Source organism: Rhinolophus hipposideros (genome assembly GCF_964194185.1).
Source record: "Rhinolophus hipposideros genome assembly, chromosome: 3".
NCBI lineage: Eukaryota > Metazoa > Chordata > Mammalia > Chiroptera > Rhinolophidae > Rhinolophus > Rhinolophus hipposideros.
The window spans coordinates 8840858-8856303 of NC_138049.1; the positions used below are offsets into that span (position 1 = coordinate 8840858).

Here is a 15446-nt window from a genome sequence, read left to right on the forward strand (position 1 = left end):
AAACCAAAAAATTGCAACTGGAATTTAAGAAAATGGACTCAGACAAACTGATTCAAAAATTAACCAGGAGGAGAAAGTGTGCAAGAAAAAGTAAGAAATTTTGACAAAGAACACCATGGGGATGGGAGCGAGAGAAGCCTTCCTGGTAGACAAGCAAGGTGAGAACAGCACCAGAACAGAATCTCAAACAGACTCGTGGACATACGGGATGAAGAAGACATTTCAATTTAGTGGTGGAACAGTAGACGTCTGGTTCTCAAGGTGTGGCCCGGGACCCTTAGGGTCCCCAAGATCCATTCAGGGATCCTCCAGGTCAAAACTAGTTTCCCGTAAACATCCCAACATTATTTACCAGTTTCACTCTCATTCTGTCACTCAGCGGCTGCTTCTGGAGGCTACATGATGCAATTTTTTTGGATTCTTTGTGGATTCTTGTGTTTTAAAATTTTCTCAGTTTTAATTTCAAACACAATATGTAAAAATAGATATCATCTATATAAACAAAAGGTCTTGTTTGTAAGACTGTAAATGGGTCCTGAGCCCAACACGTTTGTGAACTGCTAGAACAGAATAATAAGCCGTATGGAGACCCTTTGCTAAAGATTTGGGAAAAATAAAATTAGGACCTTAGCTCCCACCACACACACACAATTATATTGCAGACAAATTACTGTGCCAAACTTAAGAAAGAAAATATAAAGGTCATAAAGGAAAATAAAGGAATTATTTGTAAAATTTTGGGGTGAGACTATAAGGCACAAAGCCCCAGAGCCACATAGTATAAGGTTTATAGATTGATTGCATTAATAAATGAAACATTTTTGTATAAAAAAATAAAGTTAACAGATTGGGAGAAAAATATTGGCAAAAGATATTTAAAAGATTATTACTGAAAATACATAAGGAACATGTTAATAGAAAAAGAACAAATAGCCCAGTTAAAAAATGGACAAAGGGTATGGATTGACACATTGTGGTAAGAAAAAAAAAAGGCAAACAAAGATGAAAATACATACAAACAGATTATCCAGAAAACGAAAGTTAAAACAATGAATTTTTTTCAGCTCATCAAATTGGCAAAACATCACAGAACTGGTAACACACAGTGTGCGTGAAGGTGCGCGGAAATGGGAAAATTCATTGGTATAATCTCTTTAGGGGACAATTTGGCACATCAGTCAACATTTAAAATACGCTTCACTTTCAACTCAGCGATTCCACATCTAGTTGTAAATCCTAGAGAAATACCAATCCATGTGCACAAGAAAATACACATAAGAAAATTCACTACTGCATTTTTTTGAGCAGTGAAAGAATTAAGACATCTAAATATCCATCAATAGAAAAGTACACTGTGGTTCATCTGTGTTCTGGAATTCTATAAAGCAGTTGAAAAAAGTACGAGGTAGATCTATATGTTGACATGGAAATATCTCCAGGAAACTTTTAAAAGTCAAAGGGTAGAACAATGCAAAGAGTCTGATCCCTTTGAGGTACAAGCAGTTTCCCCAGCTGTACACCGGCCTGGGTGCGTGAAAGCACACATATGTGTTCAAGCTCGTAGAAGACGATCTGGAAGGACCCATAAAAACTGGCAAGGATTCCTGCAGGACGATAAGAAAGAGACAAGAGCAAAGGCCTCCTTCTGACTCTTACCTTTCTGACTGTTTGAAACTTTTTACAGTGAGCACATGTTCTTTCATTACTTGGGCAATTCTAAAAACCAAACCACTCCTCCCCCACTTTGTGATCTTATGAAGCAGAATGTGATGCTTATTCTCCATGAAACTCCCTCCATCTGGGGTGGGGACAGTGGGAAGGAGGCTCAGTTCCCTGGTGGTTAGTTAGGAGAACCGGGCTCCCGTTCTGGCAACACTGCAGAGTATAAATTGGGGTCACTAACCTCTCAGTGCAGGTCCAGACCGAAGGACACCTCTCCTATCTATTTCCTGGGGTCCTTGCGACGATGAACAGATCTCATTTTGGACGGGCCCTGAAAGCCTAGTGTTAGGAAGGCCTGTGCTGCCCTCCTGAATTTTCCATTGGGCCTATGGTGTCTTTCCTTTACGTGGGCACTCGGGCCAACTCCACGCCTTCTAGCACATTCCATCAAAACACAATGATGGCCATCCGTGTCTTCTGGAGTGTGCCTCGAAATGACTGCAAATTGGGGATAAAAAGGCTTTCTGTCCAAAGCCTCCACAAATGTAGAATTAATTACCATGAGATTTCCCAGCCACTGAAAACTCTTTGTTTCGGGAGCGCTGAACAATAAGTCATGATTGAAAATGACTGTAATCCTTTTAATTGGACATTAACGTTGGTCCATTGAAATGGCTGTTGATGGGCAGGGCTCCCCTCTCCAGGCTCCTCCTCAAATGATTTCCGGCTGTTGGCCCTGGGCACCTGGTCCTCAGGGCTCCACCTCCCCCACCTGAGCAGAGGCGCGGCCAAGTGGCTTCTGGACGCTGGGCTTCCCGACGCTGTCACTGGAAACGCTTCTCTGCGGCTGTAACGTGGTCACTGTCCGGTGCCTGATTTTGCCCTTCCTTCCACATCTCATGCACGTAACTCCAGAGGACCCTAAAGTTACTCTAGGCTGCTGTATTGGTTCCCGTGTGTGATCTCTTAGGTTCTGTGGGTAAACATATCGCAAACGGAGTTCATTTCTCCCCAAACCTGCCCCTGTGCCCAGGGCTGAACCCTCAGAATCGCTCTGACCCCTTCCTCCTCCTTCCCGCTCCCAGCTGAGCTTGGCTTGGATTTCGATTTCCGGGCCTGTCCTCTGCAAACGTCTCCTCACTATTTCACTCCATTTGTTCCCTGCTGCAAGACGAATATCCTCAAAAACAAAAGAGCAACAAAACCTTACTCTAATGTCATTCATCTGCTCCAAATCTGAGCTGGTTCCCCAGTGGCCGGGGGAAGGGGGCTGCTCCTCACTGGTGTTTGGCGCTGTCATGACCCATCCCCCCTCCTGGGAGCAATCACTGCTGCCCTCCCCGCCCTCCTTCCCCAGGGCTTAGCTATCACAGCGCCTTTGGGCTTTGCCCACCATGTGAGCTAGTCGGTAAGAGCATCTGTGTGCTTATACCATTAGGGCAGACCCCAGCGTTGATTGCCAGCACCGCTAGTCTGCAGTGCCACACCCTGCCAACCCTGCCCAGTGGCTGAGAGAACTCAAGTCCGGCTCCAGCCTTAGAAAAGGCCTGCTCTTCCCTACAAACCCAGCACACCCACCTGAGGCCTGGCTCAGGCCCTTGGCTCTGCCAGGGACCTCTCCTCTCCATTCTCCTGTTAGAACTCTACCCATCTTTCCAAACCCCGTGCAAATGCCACCTGTCTATGCCTTTCCTGATTTCCTGGCAGGGTGTACATCTTCCTGCTGGACCTCACTCCCCACTTCAAGTGCATTCTACGACTTCTTTTTATGACACTTAAGACTTATTCTGCTTTTAAGAAATCAGAGTCATAGCCCTGATCTTGGCATCAACAGATGTTCATTGAGAAAAATGAATCATGCTGCCCCCATCGCTGCTCTGTCCCCTTTTGATGGAATGTGCTTCCAACTCCGGACGGATCGTTTTTGTTTTTGGTTTGGTTTTGACTTTGTAACCCCAGCAGGTTTTGCATGCGGTGGGCATTCAGTAAAAAGAGTTTGAAGGAAACATATGCACAGTGGGTCTCCTCTGTTGGGACCTGTCTGGCTATGTGGACTGAGGACCAGTGACATCCTGTTTGGAGAAGACTCTCCTTTTGTCCCTCTCCCTAGGGAAGGCCAGGAGGTTCTTCAAAGTTCATAGCACCAGGCAGCCGTCCCATGGCCCTAGAAACCTGCACCTCACTGCTTCTCTGATGCAGAGATGAAAGGGAAGAAATGGCTTCAGGTCAGGGAGCAGACTAGAGGAGGTGGAGAAGGAGGAGGAAGAAGAGGGAGGCCAGCAAGCTTCCTTCCCCCTTTTCTCACCACAGACAGGGCTGAAGGTGCATACTGGGAAGAGGCTGCCAGTGAAAAGGAGCCAGGCGTTCCACCCACAGCCTCTAAAGCTGTTCCCTCCCGCCGCCCCCCTCCTGCACTCCTTCCCTCCACCCTGACTTGGCCACACTCTGGAATGAGATCCCATCCAGTCCTGGTCTGCTTATTGAATGAGCTGGTTGTTTCCTTTCTGTTAAAGTCTTGCTGTTTCATGTGGGTCTGATGAGGAGCTTTTAGTTGATCGATGTTTTCATCATTCCTGTCAGTATTTCTGATGAGTGGTCTTGGTGGGTTGTTCATTAGCCATTTTTATTTCTAATCTCACTTCATCGAAGACATTGTTTTCGGTTGGACGTTTTGTATAGTAAATCCATGGTGAGAAACCTTTGCCTGTGTCCTCCTTCCTCATCAAAGTATTTTTATATCATGGTCAGAGGATGCGATTGAAGGCCACTGAACAATTTTAAACGTAAGTTATTTCCTTGCCTGAGAACACTCTGCAGAGATCACTTGCAAAAATTACACTAGACTCTAGTCCTGTGCTCAGGCAATTCAGCCAGAAAACCTCCCTTGTTTTAAGAGGTGCGTGCCGTGCCTTGTAGATTCTTGCTCCACACAGACTGCAGGTCTGGAGAGCACGGGATGGAGGCAACAATGCCATTAATCAGAGGACAGCTTCTACGGGTAAAATGTCACAGATCAGTCTCATCCATCATAAATCAACTACCTTAAAAGAGACTCCCAAGCTCTCAGGACTCTTCAGTGGAATAGAGCTTAGAGCATTGAATTTAACATTTATCTGGTGCTAGAATCTCCTACCAAACTGAGAAGTAGGAAGCATCCTCCTTTCGAGCACCCCCTGTGGTCTCATTGCTTCTCTGGGCTGCGCCATTTCTGAGCAGCCTCAGTGGTGAGCACACTTTCTCAGTGAGCTGAGAGCTGCCCCTCCAGAAGCTTCCGCCCCACCATCCCCATCCAGCTCCCAAGCCACACAGACAGCCAGATATATTGACCAGCTGTCCCAATGGGGTCTAGCCCTACTTATCACATACATATCACCACTGACTAGAACATCGTATTTTTGCAAAAGCACATCAGAAGCCAGTAGAACCTAAAGCATATTTTTCTTCTGGAATACAAGTTTATGATAAATCAACATAACTCACTTCTTAATAGACTCACTCAAGAGAGAGAGATTCTTCTCCAAAGCACATATTTCAGAGAACACCCGTCAGAACAGGGGGCCTTTGGTCCTCATACCGTTGATTGGGGAAAGGGTGTTAGTAGCACACATAAAATATTAATGTGCTTTGTGATGAAAAGACCCAGCACCTCACTTTCCGGTATGGGTATGTCTCACGTTCCTGACATCCTGTTCTATTTCTAAAAAGAATCCAGACGATTAGGGCTGAGAGCACTGCCCGCACTGCTCATGTCACCTCCCTGCTCATCTCTTCCCCACTGGGGACAGACAGGAAGCTTTGCTGTCAGATCCCACCTGAACCTCGCTCTTGGCTCTAGCTTTTCTTTGGGAGAGAAATGAGGTGGTTTGATCAGTCTTTCCTCTTGGCTGAGGCAGCTGCCCTGGGATATTCTGGCTTCAGCTTTAGGTTGTCTTTTTCCAGGCAGGAGCCCAGCGTGACAGTGCATTTCAGGAGGTGTCACAAAACCAAGTGGGACTCAAATGGGCAGGAGCAAAGTTATGATGACAGTAATCCCTGTACACTGGGAGGGGCCGGCTAGTTCAACAAGGGCCTCATGGGGCGTTCTGTCAACATTTTATACATATTGAGACAGGCAGATTCTCCTGAACTCTCAGGGTGGAGCCCATCTGTAAAAGCAGGGAGGTTCTGTGAGGTCAGAGAGATGGTGGAAGAAGGGGCAGGAGAGACGCAGAGTGTGAGTGGGACTTCATCCACCGGTGCTGGCTTTGAAAAGGGAAGGACCCATGAGTCAGGGATGTATCAAGGAAGCAGGGACCTCGTCTTCTAACCCATAAATTCAGTGAGCCACCTGAGCGAGCCTGGGAGAGGATTCTCCTCAAAGCCTTCATTTCGAGTCCAGGCTGGCTGACACCTCGATTTCAGCCTTGTGGGACCTGGAGCAGAAACCACGCTAGCCTACTGGACTTTGACCTATAGAACTATGTGAAGACAAATTTATGGTGTTGTAAGCCTCTAAAATTTGTGGCTCTTCATGAGAGCAGCAACAGGAAGCTAATACGGCCGACACGCACCAGAGCAGGGCCGAGAGAGGCCCTTACCTGGCGGGCCCGGATATCCTACAGCCCAGCTGTGTCTGGATGCTGTACGGGGCCTGTCATGCTCTCAGAGCAGGTTGTGGCCGCCACAACTGTGGCCACCAACCTCCTGAACATGGAGGACTTGCCTGGATATGTCCTCAACAGGGAAAGCATCAGGCTGTTGATGGAGGGGCGGCAGCTAGATACGGCAACACTGTTTGGAAAGGCAGTGGCTGAGATTTTTAGGCATTTTCAAACCGGGCCATAGGAAAACTCTTTACCTCCACCTGAGAATGATATTCAGAGGGAAAATAAGCTAAAATTTGCTCTGGACCAAACAAGAGCATTTCTCTCCTCCCTTTTCCATGGGAATAGTTTCTCCAGCAGTCAACATACCATTTTGAATACATTGCCATTTTCTTTCTTTCTTTCTATCAGTAACATCTGTCTAGTCCCCTGATGGGGGAACACAATGCTCTTGATTATACAGATTACAACAAGCACAGCCAAACCATGAGAATGAGCAGACATGTGTGCTCTAAAAGAAGGTTCTGGCAGAGGCTGCCCATCGCACATATTGTCACAAAAAGAAGCCTCCCTGAAACCACTTGTGCCAGGCACATAAGCAATGCGTTTGTTGCCGTTGAGTGTTCTCCCATACGTTCCCAATAGTTGATTTTGTCGGCATCGCATTGTCAAGTACAGAGTGGTTTGACTACCACAGGTCAAAAAATTGAGACACGAAAGGGTTAAAAGAAATGACCCAGACCTCATAATTAACTACGACAGAGCAGGAATTACAAGCGATTATGCCAGTCTAGGACTTGCTACCTGGTCTTTCCTTGGACTCCTCCCAGGGCTGTGCGAAGATAAGACCCCCAAGTTGGGAGGTCTGTGGTGGATACAGAGAAGACCAGGCAGCAACAAGCCCAGCCGCACGCAGCTCTGCTCCAGTGTGGGGAGCTGTGCCCAAAGGTGCCCAAGGAGAGCCAAGTGGAGCAGCAGGTAGCCTGCGGGCCCCAGGCAACGGAGTAGCTGAAACCCCCCTGACTTCAGGTCAGCCTTCGTCAGCAGTGAGGAGGTGTTCCTCCCTGCCCCTCTTACAGGAGTCCCTGTCATGGGGTCCATCCGTCCACTGAAATGATGCACGTGATATGTACGTGTCAGTAAGGTTCTTCATCCTTTACGAATTGTCTACCACCAGGTGATGACTCACAGGAGTAATGAGGAGTTGAAGTCCAGTCAACCTGGTTCTATGAAGAAGAAAGAGAACTGGGTCCTAAGGAGCCAGGTCAAGGGGCCCAGCAGGCTGATGCCACGCCCGTTAGTGTAAAATCTAGCGGGGCAGGGGAGGGATGGGAAGCCATGTAAGCACTTAATGGGTGAATATTTTTTAAAAGAAGTTTAAAATTCTAAGGCTCATGCTCATATGTACTGTTTGAAAGGATGGGAGTAATCCAAATGAGTTGAGATTAACCATTTCAGTCTGTTCTGGGCTGTGAAAAGGTTTTCTGTTCCTGCAAATAAACACGGGTCATCCATACTGCCCAGAGGAATGCCAAACTGCACCCCCAGACAATCCACACAGAGGCTCAGGGGATTCCCATCTGGCGGCTGACTACCAAGCAAGGGACCCACACAGGGGCATCCATGTATACTCCGTAGGGACCACCTGCTGTTCAAAAGGAAGTCAGTAGGAGCTCACAGCCTGACTTCTCCCCAAACAACCTGATTTAACACGAATCGGTGTAGGGTTTCTGGGAGTGGGCAAGAATTCACACTTGGTTTTCTAGCTAAAAAGCACTTCAATCTGAACAAGGCTAAATGAGTCACAAGTTCGAAGTTCAAGCATTCAGATGCTATTACTCATGTAAGTAAACATTAGAGAGTTCTTTGGATGCTTTACAGAACAAAAAAGAACACGGTTTCTGAAAATTCAAGCCAACGCACAAGACGAAGAGGTAACTGAGTAGAAGACTGGTCCAGTACTTAACACGTTAGCCTTGTCACAAATGCAACAACCAGAAAGGATATCTTGCAGGACTGTCCTTAAGAGCATTTAGGAATCCTGTTTGTTGTGAACCTGTGGGAATGAAACCAGAATTTAGTATTCAAACATTCACCTCCAGAAAAACAGCCTTCATGCTGAAAGCTCTCTCGTCTACATAAAAATAGTAGATGTCTGAAGATCAATTAAGTAATTATATTTTGTATGTGTTACGGCACTCAGCGTACTGATCCGAGATTGAGATTCCACTAAAGTTATTCAACGAGAAAATGGCATTTTCATAATTTGACCCAACATCTGCAGGATACTTTTTTCAATAAAAGCAGATGGATGGCTGCATACTTCCCCATAAATTATAGCTCTGTTTACTCTTTTGTTTTCCTCATTTTAAGAGGGAAACAGAATACTATATGTGATTTTTTTCCCCCTTCTTTTATGAAACACTGTTTTTCTGGAGTTTGTTAACTTTTGACCCTGGATGCCCTAGAAACTAGGCTACGTATAAAAGATGTTTTTCTCTGTGTCCAGAGTAAATAAACTCATAAAGCTGAAGTTTATTACTAACCCCTTTTGAGTTTAAGACATTTTAGTATGAGCCGTCTGTACAAGAAAACATTTCTTTAATGGCTTGAATAAAGATGCATCTGACAAGAAGCAATTTGTATTTTATGCATTGACATTATGGTTTTATGACTTAAAACCCATATGGAGGGACTCTAGAAGCTCCCATCTTGGAGTGGTGATGTTGGGTCCTTGCTATGCTGCATGAAACTACATGTCTGGGGACATGATGTGGCCCTGGGGCAGCAATGAGATGAATAGGGAGAAGATACAACAGGTCTGGCGCAGTGTTTTCTGCTGGTGTGGCTGCAACGTGGGAGTTGGAGGCAGGGTTCCGGACCCTTCTGAGTAACTGGAAACTGTGTCTGGCTACGGAAGGCTCCACATTCTTCCTCGAGTTCCCATTCCCTCTGTGCTGTCCTCCCCTTCCTCTGTGCCCACTGGCCACCACTGAGGCACGAGAGGAGCCAACCAGTGGGAGAACTAATAAGGAACGCTTAGGGCTCTCTCTTCCAACCCTGCTAGGCCAGTAGGGCAAAACCAGCAAGTGGACTGCTGCAGATCTTAGAGCAAACACAACCTTGAGGCAAAATGAGACTGGAAGGAATGATTTCTCTTTCCCTACTGCATCCAAATCGTATTGCTTTTCCAAACTCTCCTTCCTCTATGAGGAATTCCAGACACCACACTGCCAGGAATCTCTGCGGTAACAGATTCCTTACCTGCTCTCCCTACCCAATCATGTCCCTCCTCTGAGAGACCATTACCTGGCAGGGGGGAATCAGGTGACAGGTCCCCAACTGCTCTCAAACAGCCATCTGCCTTTGCCAGTGTTCTCAGCTGCTTTTGGGGAATGGGAACCATATAAAAATGTCTGCCCTTCCTGAAAGCCTACAGGCCAGCCAAAAGGAGGGTTGGGGTGACGTTGTTTAGAGTTTTTTGGGCGGAAAGGGACGCGCAGAACAGCTGAGAGGAAAATTATTTGCTTTTGTCTAAAATGTTTGGTAACTTGCAGGCAGATATATTCTGAATGCCTTTTTTGTGGAAGATGAGATTGGCAATATGTAAGCATAAACCACAGCAAACCTGGAGCCAGGGTAGGTGAAACTTTAAAGGAGATGAAAAGGGCAATGCACATCAGCCCAACTGTGGTGGCAGGCAGCTGTCTTCACAGCGTGTGTGTGTGTGTGTGTGTGTGTGTGTGTGTGTGTGTGAGAGTGTATGTATGTGAGTGTGTGTGTGTTCTTCCAGAGTTTACATGTATGGCTGAGCAAACGAAAACTGGCCCTTGATATCCAGAACATAGGGGCAAGGCCATAAAAACAATGTGATAATGTATATGTAGGAAAGCATCTCGAAGTTGCTGATGTAGAAATGTAATGTGGAAGCACTATCTGTCAGTGTCATAGATACTACGCGGGGATATCAGTACTTATTTCTTCCACAGTTCTGTACACAATTGCTTCTCCTCTCTGATTCTTTTGTTCATTAATACACAGATACGACCCTGGCTACTTTTGCCATTTTGCCTCTCTGAAAATAGAGAGAAAGGGGCCTCTGCAGAGCTGTCATCCCCAGGTCACATGGGAAAGGTCTCTAATGAACATCAACCCACTTTTTGCAATCCTGTCAAGTTACAGCTCTCAAGCATATATTACAAATTTGTGTCACATTCAGATGAAAGGATTTCAGTGAGGAGGAATGGGAACTAGGACTCAAAATTCCTAGGAAAAGTTGGAATATTCCATTTAATGTCCAATTAAATTGGCCAATATTTAAAAAGAACTAACGTGAAACTTTCCATAACACCCACTTCCCCCGGGTCCCATACAAACCCCACCGAAAGGAAGGGGGAGGAAAATCTTTCTAACTTCAGCCTTAGCACCCCCTACTTGTGGTTTCAGCGTTGCTGCATGGGAAGAAAGTGAGGCACGCACTCTGATACTTTTTGGAACGTTTCAGAAAGAGGCTCTGTACTTGCTAATGGCTGGTTGTACTTCAGGAATGTGAACAAGAGGTATTGCTGGCCTTTCATGTTGCTAATGGCGCTGTAATGGAAGTTTAAAGGCTTAACTTTATAGTTCAAAGCTAATTACCTTCCTTCTCATCACTCCCTAGTATGGGAAAGTGAATGGCCAAGAGACAAAAGAAATTCAAAGTTACAACCTTCAGAAATGGGAATGAAAAATGCCATCTGCTTCAAGTATACAGAAGGTGCCAAAAAATGTATACACATTTTAAGAAAGGAAAAACTATTAAAATTGTAATACTCAATATATACTGATAACAAAAGATGAATACAAGTCACATTTGACTTCTGCAATGACAAGAGGCGCTCACAGTGGTTGCCATCAGTGTCCAGACACTTCTGATTACGGCGAACTACTGCTTGAGCAATGTTGACCAAAGTGTCCACTTGTATACATTTTTTTGGCATCCCAATATATTAAAGTTATTTATATCCAAATCTCATTTTTCATCAAGTTGCTTCCTTCATATGCCAGGGGTCGTTTACTGATGTTTTAGCAGACGCATGAACACCTTATCAAACGTGTATCTTTAACATATGTAGATTTGCATGTAAGAAAACCTAGTCTTTATTCCTAGACGCTTCTTTTCTAGAGAGAGTGACTGCTTAAGTAGATAATATGTTAAAAAAATAAAAAAGCTCTACTGTTCTATGGTTATTACTGCAGCAGATTACCCTCTGTGCAAAATGTGGGTCTGATTTGGTTCTTCCAGGGGAATCCCTTAGCAGAACAGAAAGTGAAGTCACTGAGGTTGGAATAGGAACAAGTATATCAAGGGAAAAGCCTTGTTAAGTTAAAGAGAGCCTGACCCATGTGTGACCCTGGCAGCTGCTGTTGGAAGGATGGGGATGGAGAATGGAAGGGAGGAGGGGGAAAATGACGAGGATGGAGGAAGGCCAGAAACAGAAAAGGGGGCAGGGTGGAGCTGAGGAAGGGCACAGGGAGAAGGGAAAGAGAAGAGAAAGCCCGAAATGATCAAAATATTAAATCAAAATTAAATCAGAAAACCAAAGTCAGGCAAATGGTTACATACGTAATCTGATTTCGCCAGCATACTTACGAAGAATGACGTGGGTGATAACGAATGCAAATATAAAGACTGTCAGAAAAGACAGAGATAAAATAAACATATAAAAAAATCTGTAGTTTCTTTTCCCCACACAGTTGCCTACCCAGGGACAGTGGTGGTCAAACCGTTCTGAAATGAGAGGCAGAAAAAAAAAAGGAAATCAATTAATAAAACGTCTTTTTACATGAGAGCCCCTCACCCACCATCCAATACTCTGATAATAGAACAAAATGATCTCGCACTATGTATTTCCAAATTAACAATCAAAATAATGCTTAACATTACATTTCAAACATAATTATTCTTTCAACAGAACTTAGCTGTTTTGAGAAAACAAACAGTATACATTTAATCCAATTAGAAAAGTAAAAATTTCATTCTTGTAAAAGAAACCTCTTTGGTTCACAGAATGGTCTTCCCTTAATATGGTACTGACACCTTGGACACTAACTGCTAGGCTGGGCGGAGTGGGGTCTGCACCACCGCTTCGCATGGTAAGTGGCCGTAGAGAGAGGGCCTAACGTGCCTGGGACAGGACAGAGGGACAATCCCTGGTTCCCCATCCCAGTTACAACTGCTCCCTAAGAAATGTTTCTGCTATTTCGATAGTCGTATGAGAATTGATGTCATTTTTTAAAAGTGCAATGTAGTACATGGGATCTTTTAGCCCACAGTTCTCAGCTTCCTTACCTGTAATACAAGGATACTTTATGGAGTTCTTGTGGGGTTAAATAAAGTAATGCCTGGGAAGGCATTAATAAAAAACCATATATGATGCTTTGTAGTTTTGTCAAGAGCCGTGACATACATTAATGTATTTGGCCTTGAAATGTTCCTTTGAGCAAAATGGTGATGTTGCCCTGTTTTACAGATGAGCAAACTGAGGCTTAGAGAGAAGGGAGACCATTTGTATGGGGCCACACAGCTCAGAAGCAGTGGCAACCATGTCTTTCTCAGGGTTGATCCCGTCTTCCCAATGCACAGGCTGCCCCCAGCACTTTGTAAATGACATAGCCCTGGCTTTGGGCATTCTTATACTCTTACCCCAGATACACTAGGTACAAACCCACGTCTTCTCACCTTGGGCATTTCACATGACATCTGGAATGCATTTGTAATTTATTCTTCCATTTGCAAGTAATGGCTAAGTGCTTCTCTATCATACCATGCAGCTGATCTTCTATTCAGAAGGACTATGGAGAGTGCCTCTAACACACCCCCTCACCTCCAAATGCCTGCGTGGGGATGGGGGAATGCTAGGCATATGACCTAGCTTTTTACTAGGGCTCTTTTCCGAACTTATTTCTGGCCAATTTTCACATTTTATCTATCCACATGTGCTTTAAAAACAGAGAGGGCTACATGAGGTGAGACGATGTAAATAAAACAAAGTTATCCAAGGTAGTCAACTTCATTATGCTCTGATCACCTAACATAAATCACTCATCTCACATTTTAAGTCTAGGGCAAGCTTATTTCTTGAAAAGGGCATGAGGACACCTGGACATGGTGATGGCAGAGGAACTGTAAGATTCACTGTTGTCTCCAAGTGATATTAATGAGCAACAGCCAATCTCAGCAGAGGCTTCAAAGAGAAATTTCAGAGCTTGCTGTCCTTGTGACAAGCGGGTGGCCTAAAAGATGCCGACACTCAAAGGAAAGCAACTCCTACTGGTGTACCCATGTGAGTTACATGTTCACGTGTGCTGACAACCCCACGCAGCTGCAAAGGGAACCCCAATCATTTCCCCAAGTCACTGATTTCCACAGGCGGTGCAGTGGTGAGGTTTACACAAAGTACAAAGAGAGAAAAATGTCTGAATCAGCCAGACTTTCCTAAGACTTTGAGGCTGTCATTTTGAGAAATCTCTTTTCTTCTTTATACGTGAGTATAGAAAATGGGAGTGAGAAGTGTAGAGGTTGGGGCACAGAGGCAGGTGGTAAGAAAGCACCTCTGATTCGAGCTGTCAAAGCTGATCTCCAAAACCCACACGTGTGTTGGATGGGCCTCTTCCCTGGAGTGAAAATTGAGCAGCAAAGAAGACCACAGGGCATTGGGGGTATCACTGACGCTGTGGTGCCCCCTCCGAAATGCCAAGGTCTCCGCAGCCCATTGTGGACCTTTTCAGGGAGGGGGCAGATGGCAGTTGTATCTTTAGCTTAGAAGTTTACTATTAGCTAAGCTGCTATGCCTTGCTTTCCCGAGGGAGGCAGAGCAAGGAGTAGCAAAAGCAACAGATGAGACGCATGAGACGCTGGTCATGGCGTCTGGGATACCAGCGACGGGTGTGAGCGCCTGGCTCCCTGGCAGCCCTGAGCTGAAAGCAGTTTCCATTTGGAACTTGTCTTTTTGAAAACTTTTTCTAGGAGGACAAAAATCCCACCAAAAACGCAGGCTCACTGAGCAATTGTTTTACTTAATGTTTTTCATGTCCTCCTTGGTATTTGTTGAATACATGGTGGTAAATGAGCTCACAGACTCTGTGGCCATCTCTGAGGAACAAGCACCAGAGTCCAGGGCTGTCTGTCTAATGGCCACCTTATATTCCCTCTCACTCCCCGACCCTGGTACCCTCCTCCCACCTCCTTCCTCAGCTCCCCTCTCTGCCTGACTTCTGGTTGTGGGCTGCACCCAGGGGTCAGGCTGGGCCTCTTCTCCACGGACCCTCTCTCTCTCACTGGACAATCTCTCTTCATCCCAAGTTCAAATGCCAGCTATACATTGATGACACCAAAATGGCCAGGTATCACCTTCGGCAGCTGACTCATGCTGATCTGGCTGACATCTCAAACTTGACACCCAGAGAGAGCTTCCCATTCTCTCTCTCCTCTTCACATTTCCCACCTACCTCTGTTCAACCAGGCACCACTGTTGACCTGTCCTTTCCCTTTACCCTCACATCCAATCTATGAGTAAGTCCTGTCAGCTATCCCCATCTTTATCTAAAATTATCTTATTTTTCATTTGCTTTTATCTGCTAATTCTACCCTAAGCCTTTAATAAATATCTGCCAAATGACTGAATGAACCCTCAAACTACCGAAGGGACATCCACGTGAGCAAGTGCATTGCCCCACGTCACACAGTTAACGCATAGCAAGGCTGGGACGGGGCCCAGCTCCATCTGCCTCCAGGACTCTTCCACTACTGCCAAGGGCCTTTAGTAAATATTTGCCACATGCCCAGCGTTGTAGCAATTGCTAGGACCACCAAGAAAAAAACAACAACCAATGACACTCTGTGGCGTCAAGGAGTTCTTTATTGTCTTTGGTGAGGACACTATTTCAGATTCAAAAATCCTCTCAGACCCCAGGACGAAGGCCTAATAGAGGAAACACTGACTGAGCGCTGAAATCAGTCTGCTCTCTCACCACTGTTGGCAGCATGCAACATCCTCCCTTCATGGGGCAAGGACAAATGGGACAAGGGGTGGCTTGCCCTGTCCTGCATGCTTCTGGCTGCAGCCCAGAGGACTGAGGGAAGCTTGGGAGCTACCTGGGGTCATTTGGAATGGGGAGGCTCGTGTTATTTGGTTTCCAGGGAAGAAGAGCAGACAAGAG

The 15446-nt window shown here is 45.5% G+C and overlaps 1 protein-coding gene across 2 annotated transcripts in view; it reads right to left on the reverse strand.

Moving 5' to 3' along the window:
• The window catches only part of ZDHHC14 (zDHHC palmitoyltransferase 14), a 263676-nt gene that overhangs the window by 38862 nt on the left and 209368 nt on the right, over positions 1-15446 (reverse strand). For both annotated transcript variants that reach the window (XM_081044309.1, XM_081044310.1), the window contains exons 4-5: positions 11878-12015; positions 8253-8301 (exon numbers count right to left, since the gene is read on the reverse strand). In XM_081044309.1, the coding sequence (XP_080900435.1) occupies positions 8253-8301; positions 11878-12015 (187 nt within the window). The remainder of the gene's footprint in view (positions 1-8252; positions 8302-11877; positions 12016-15446) is intronic.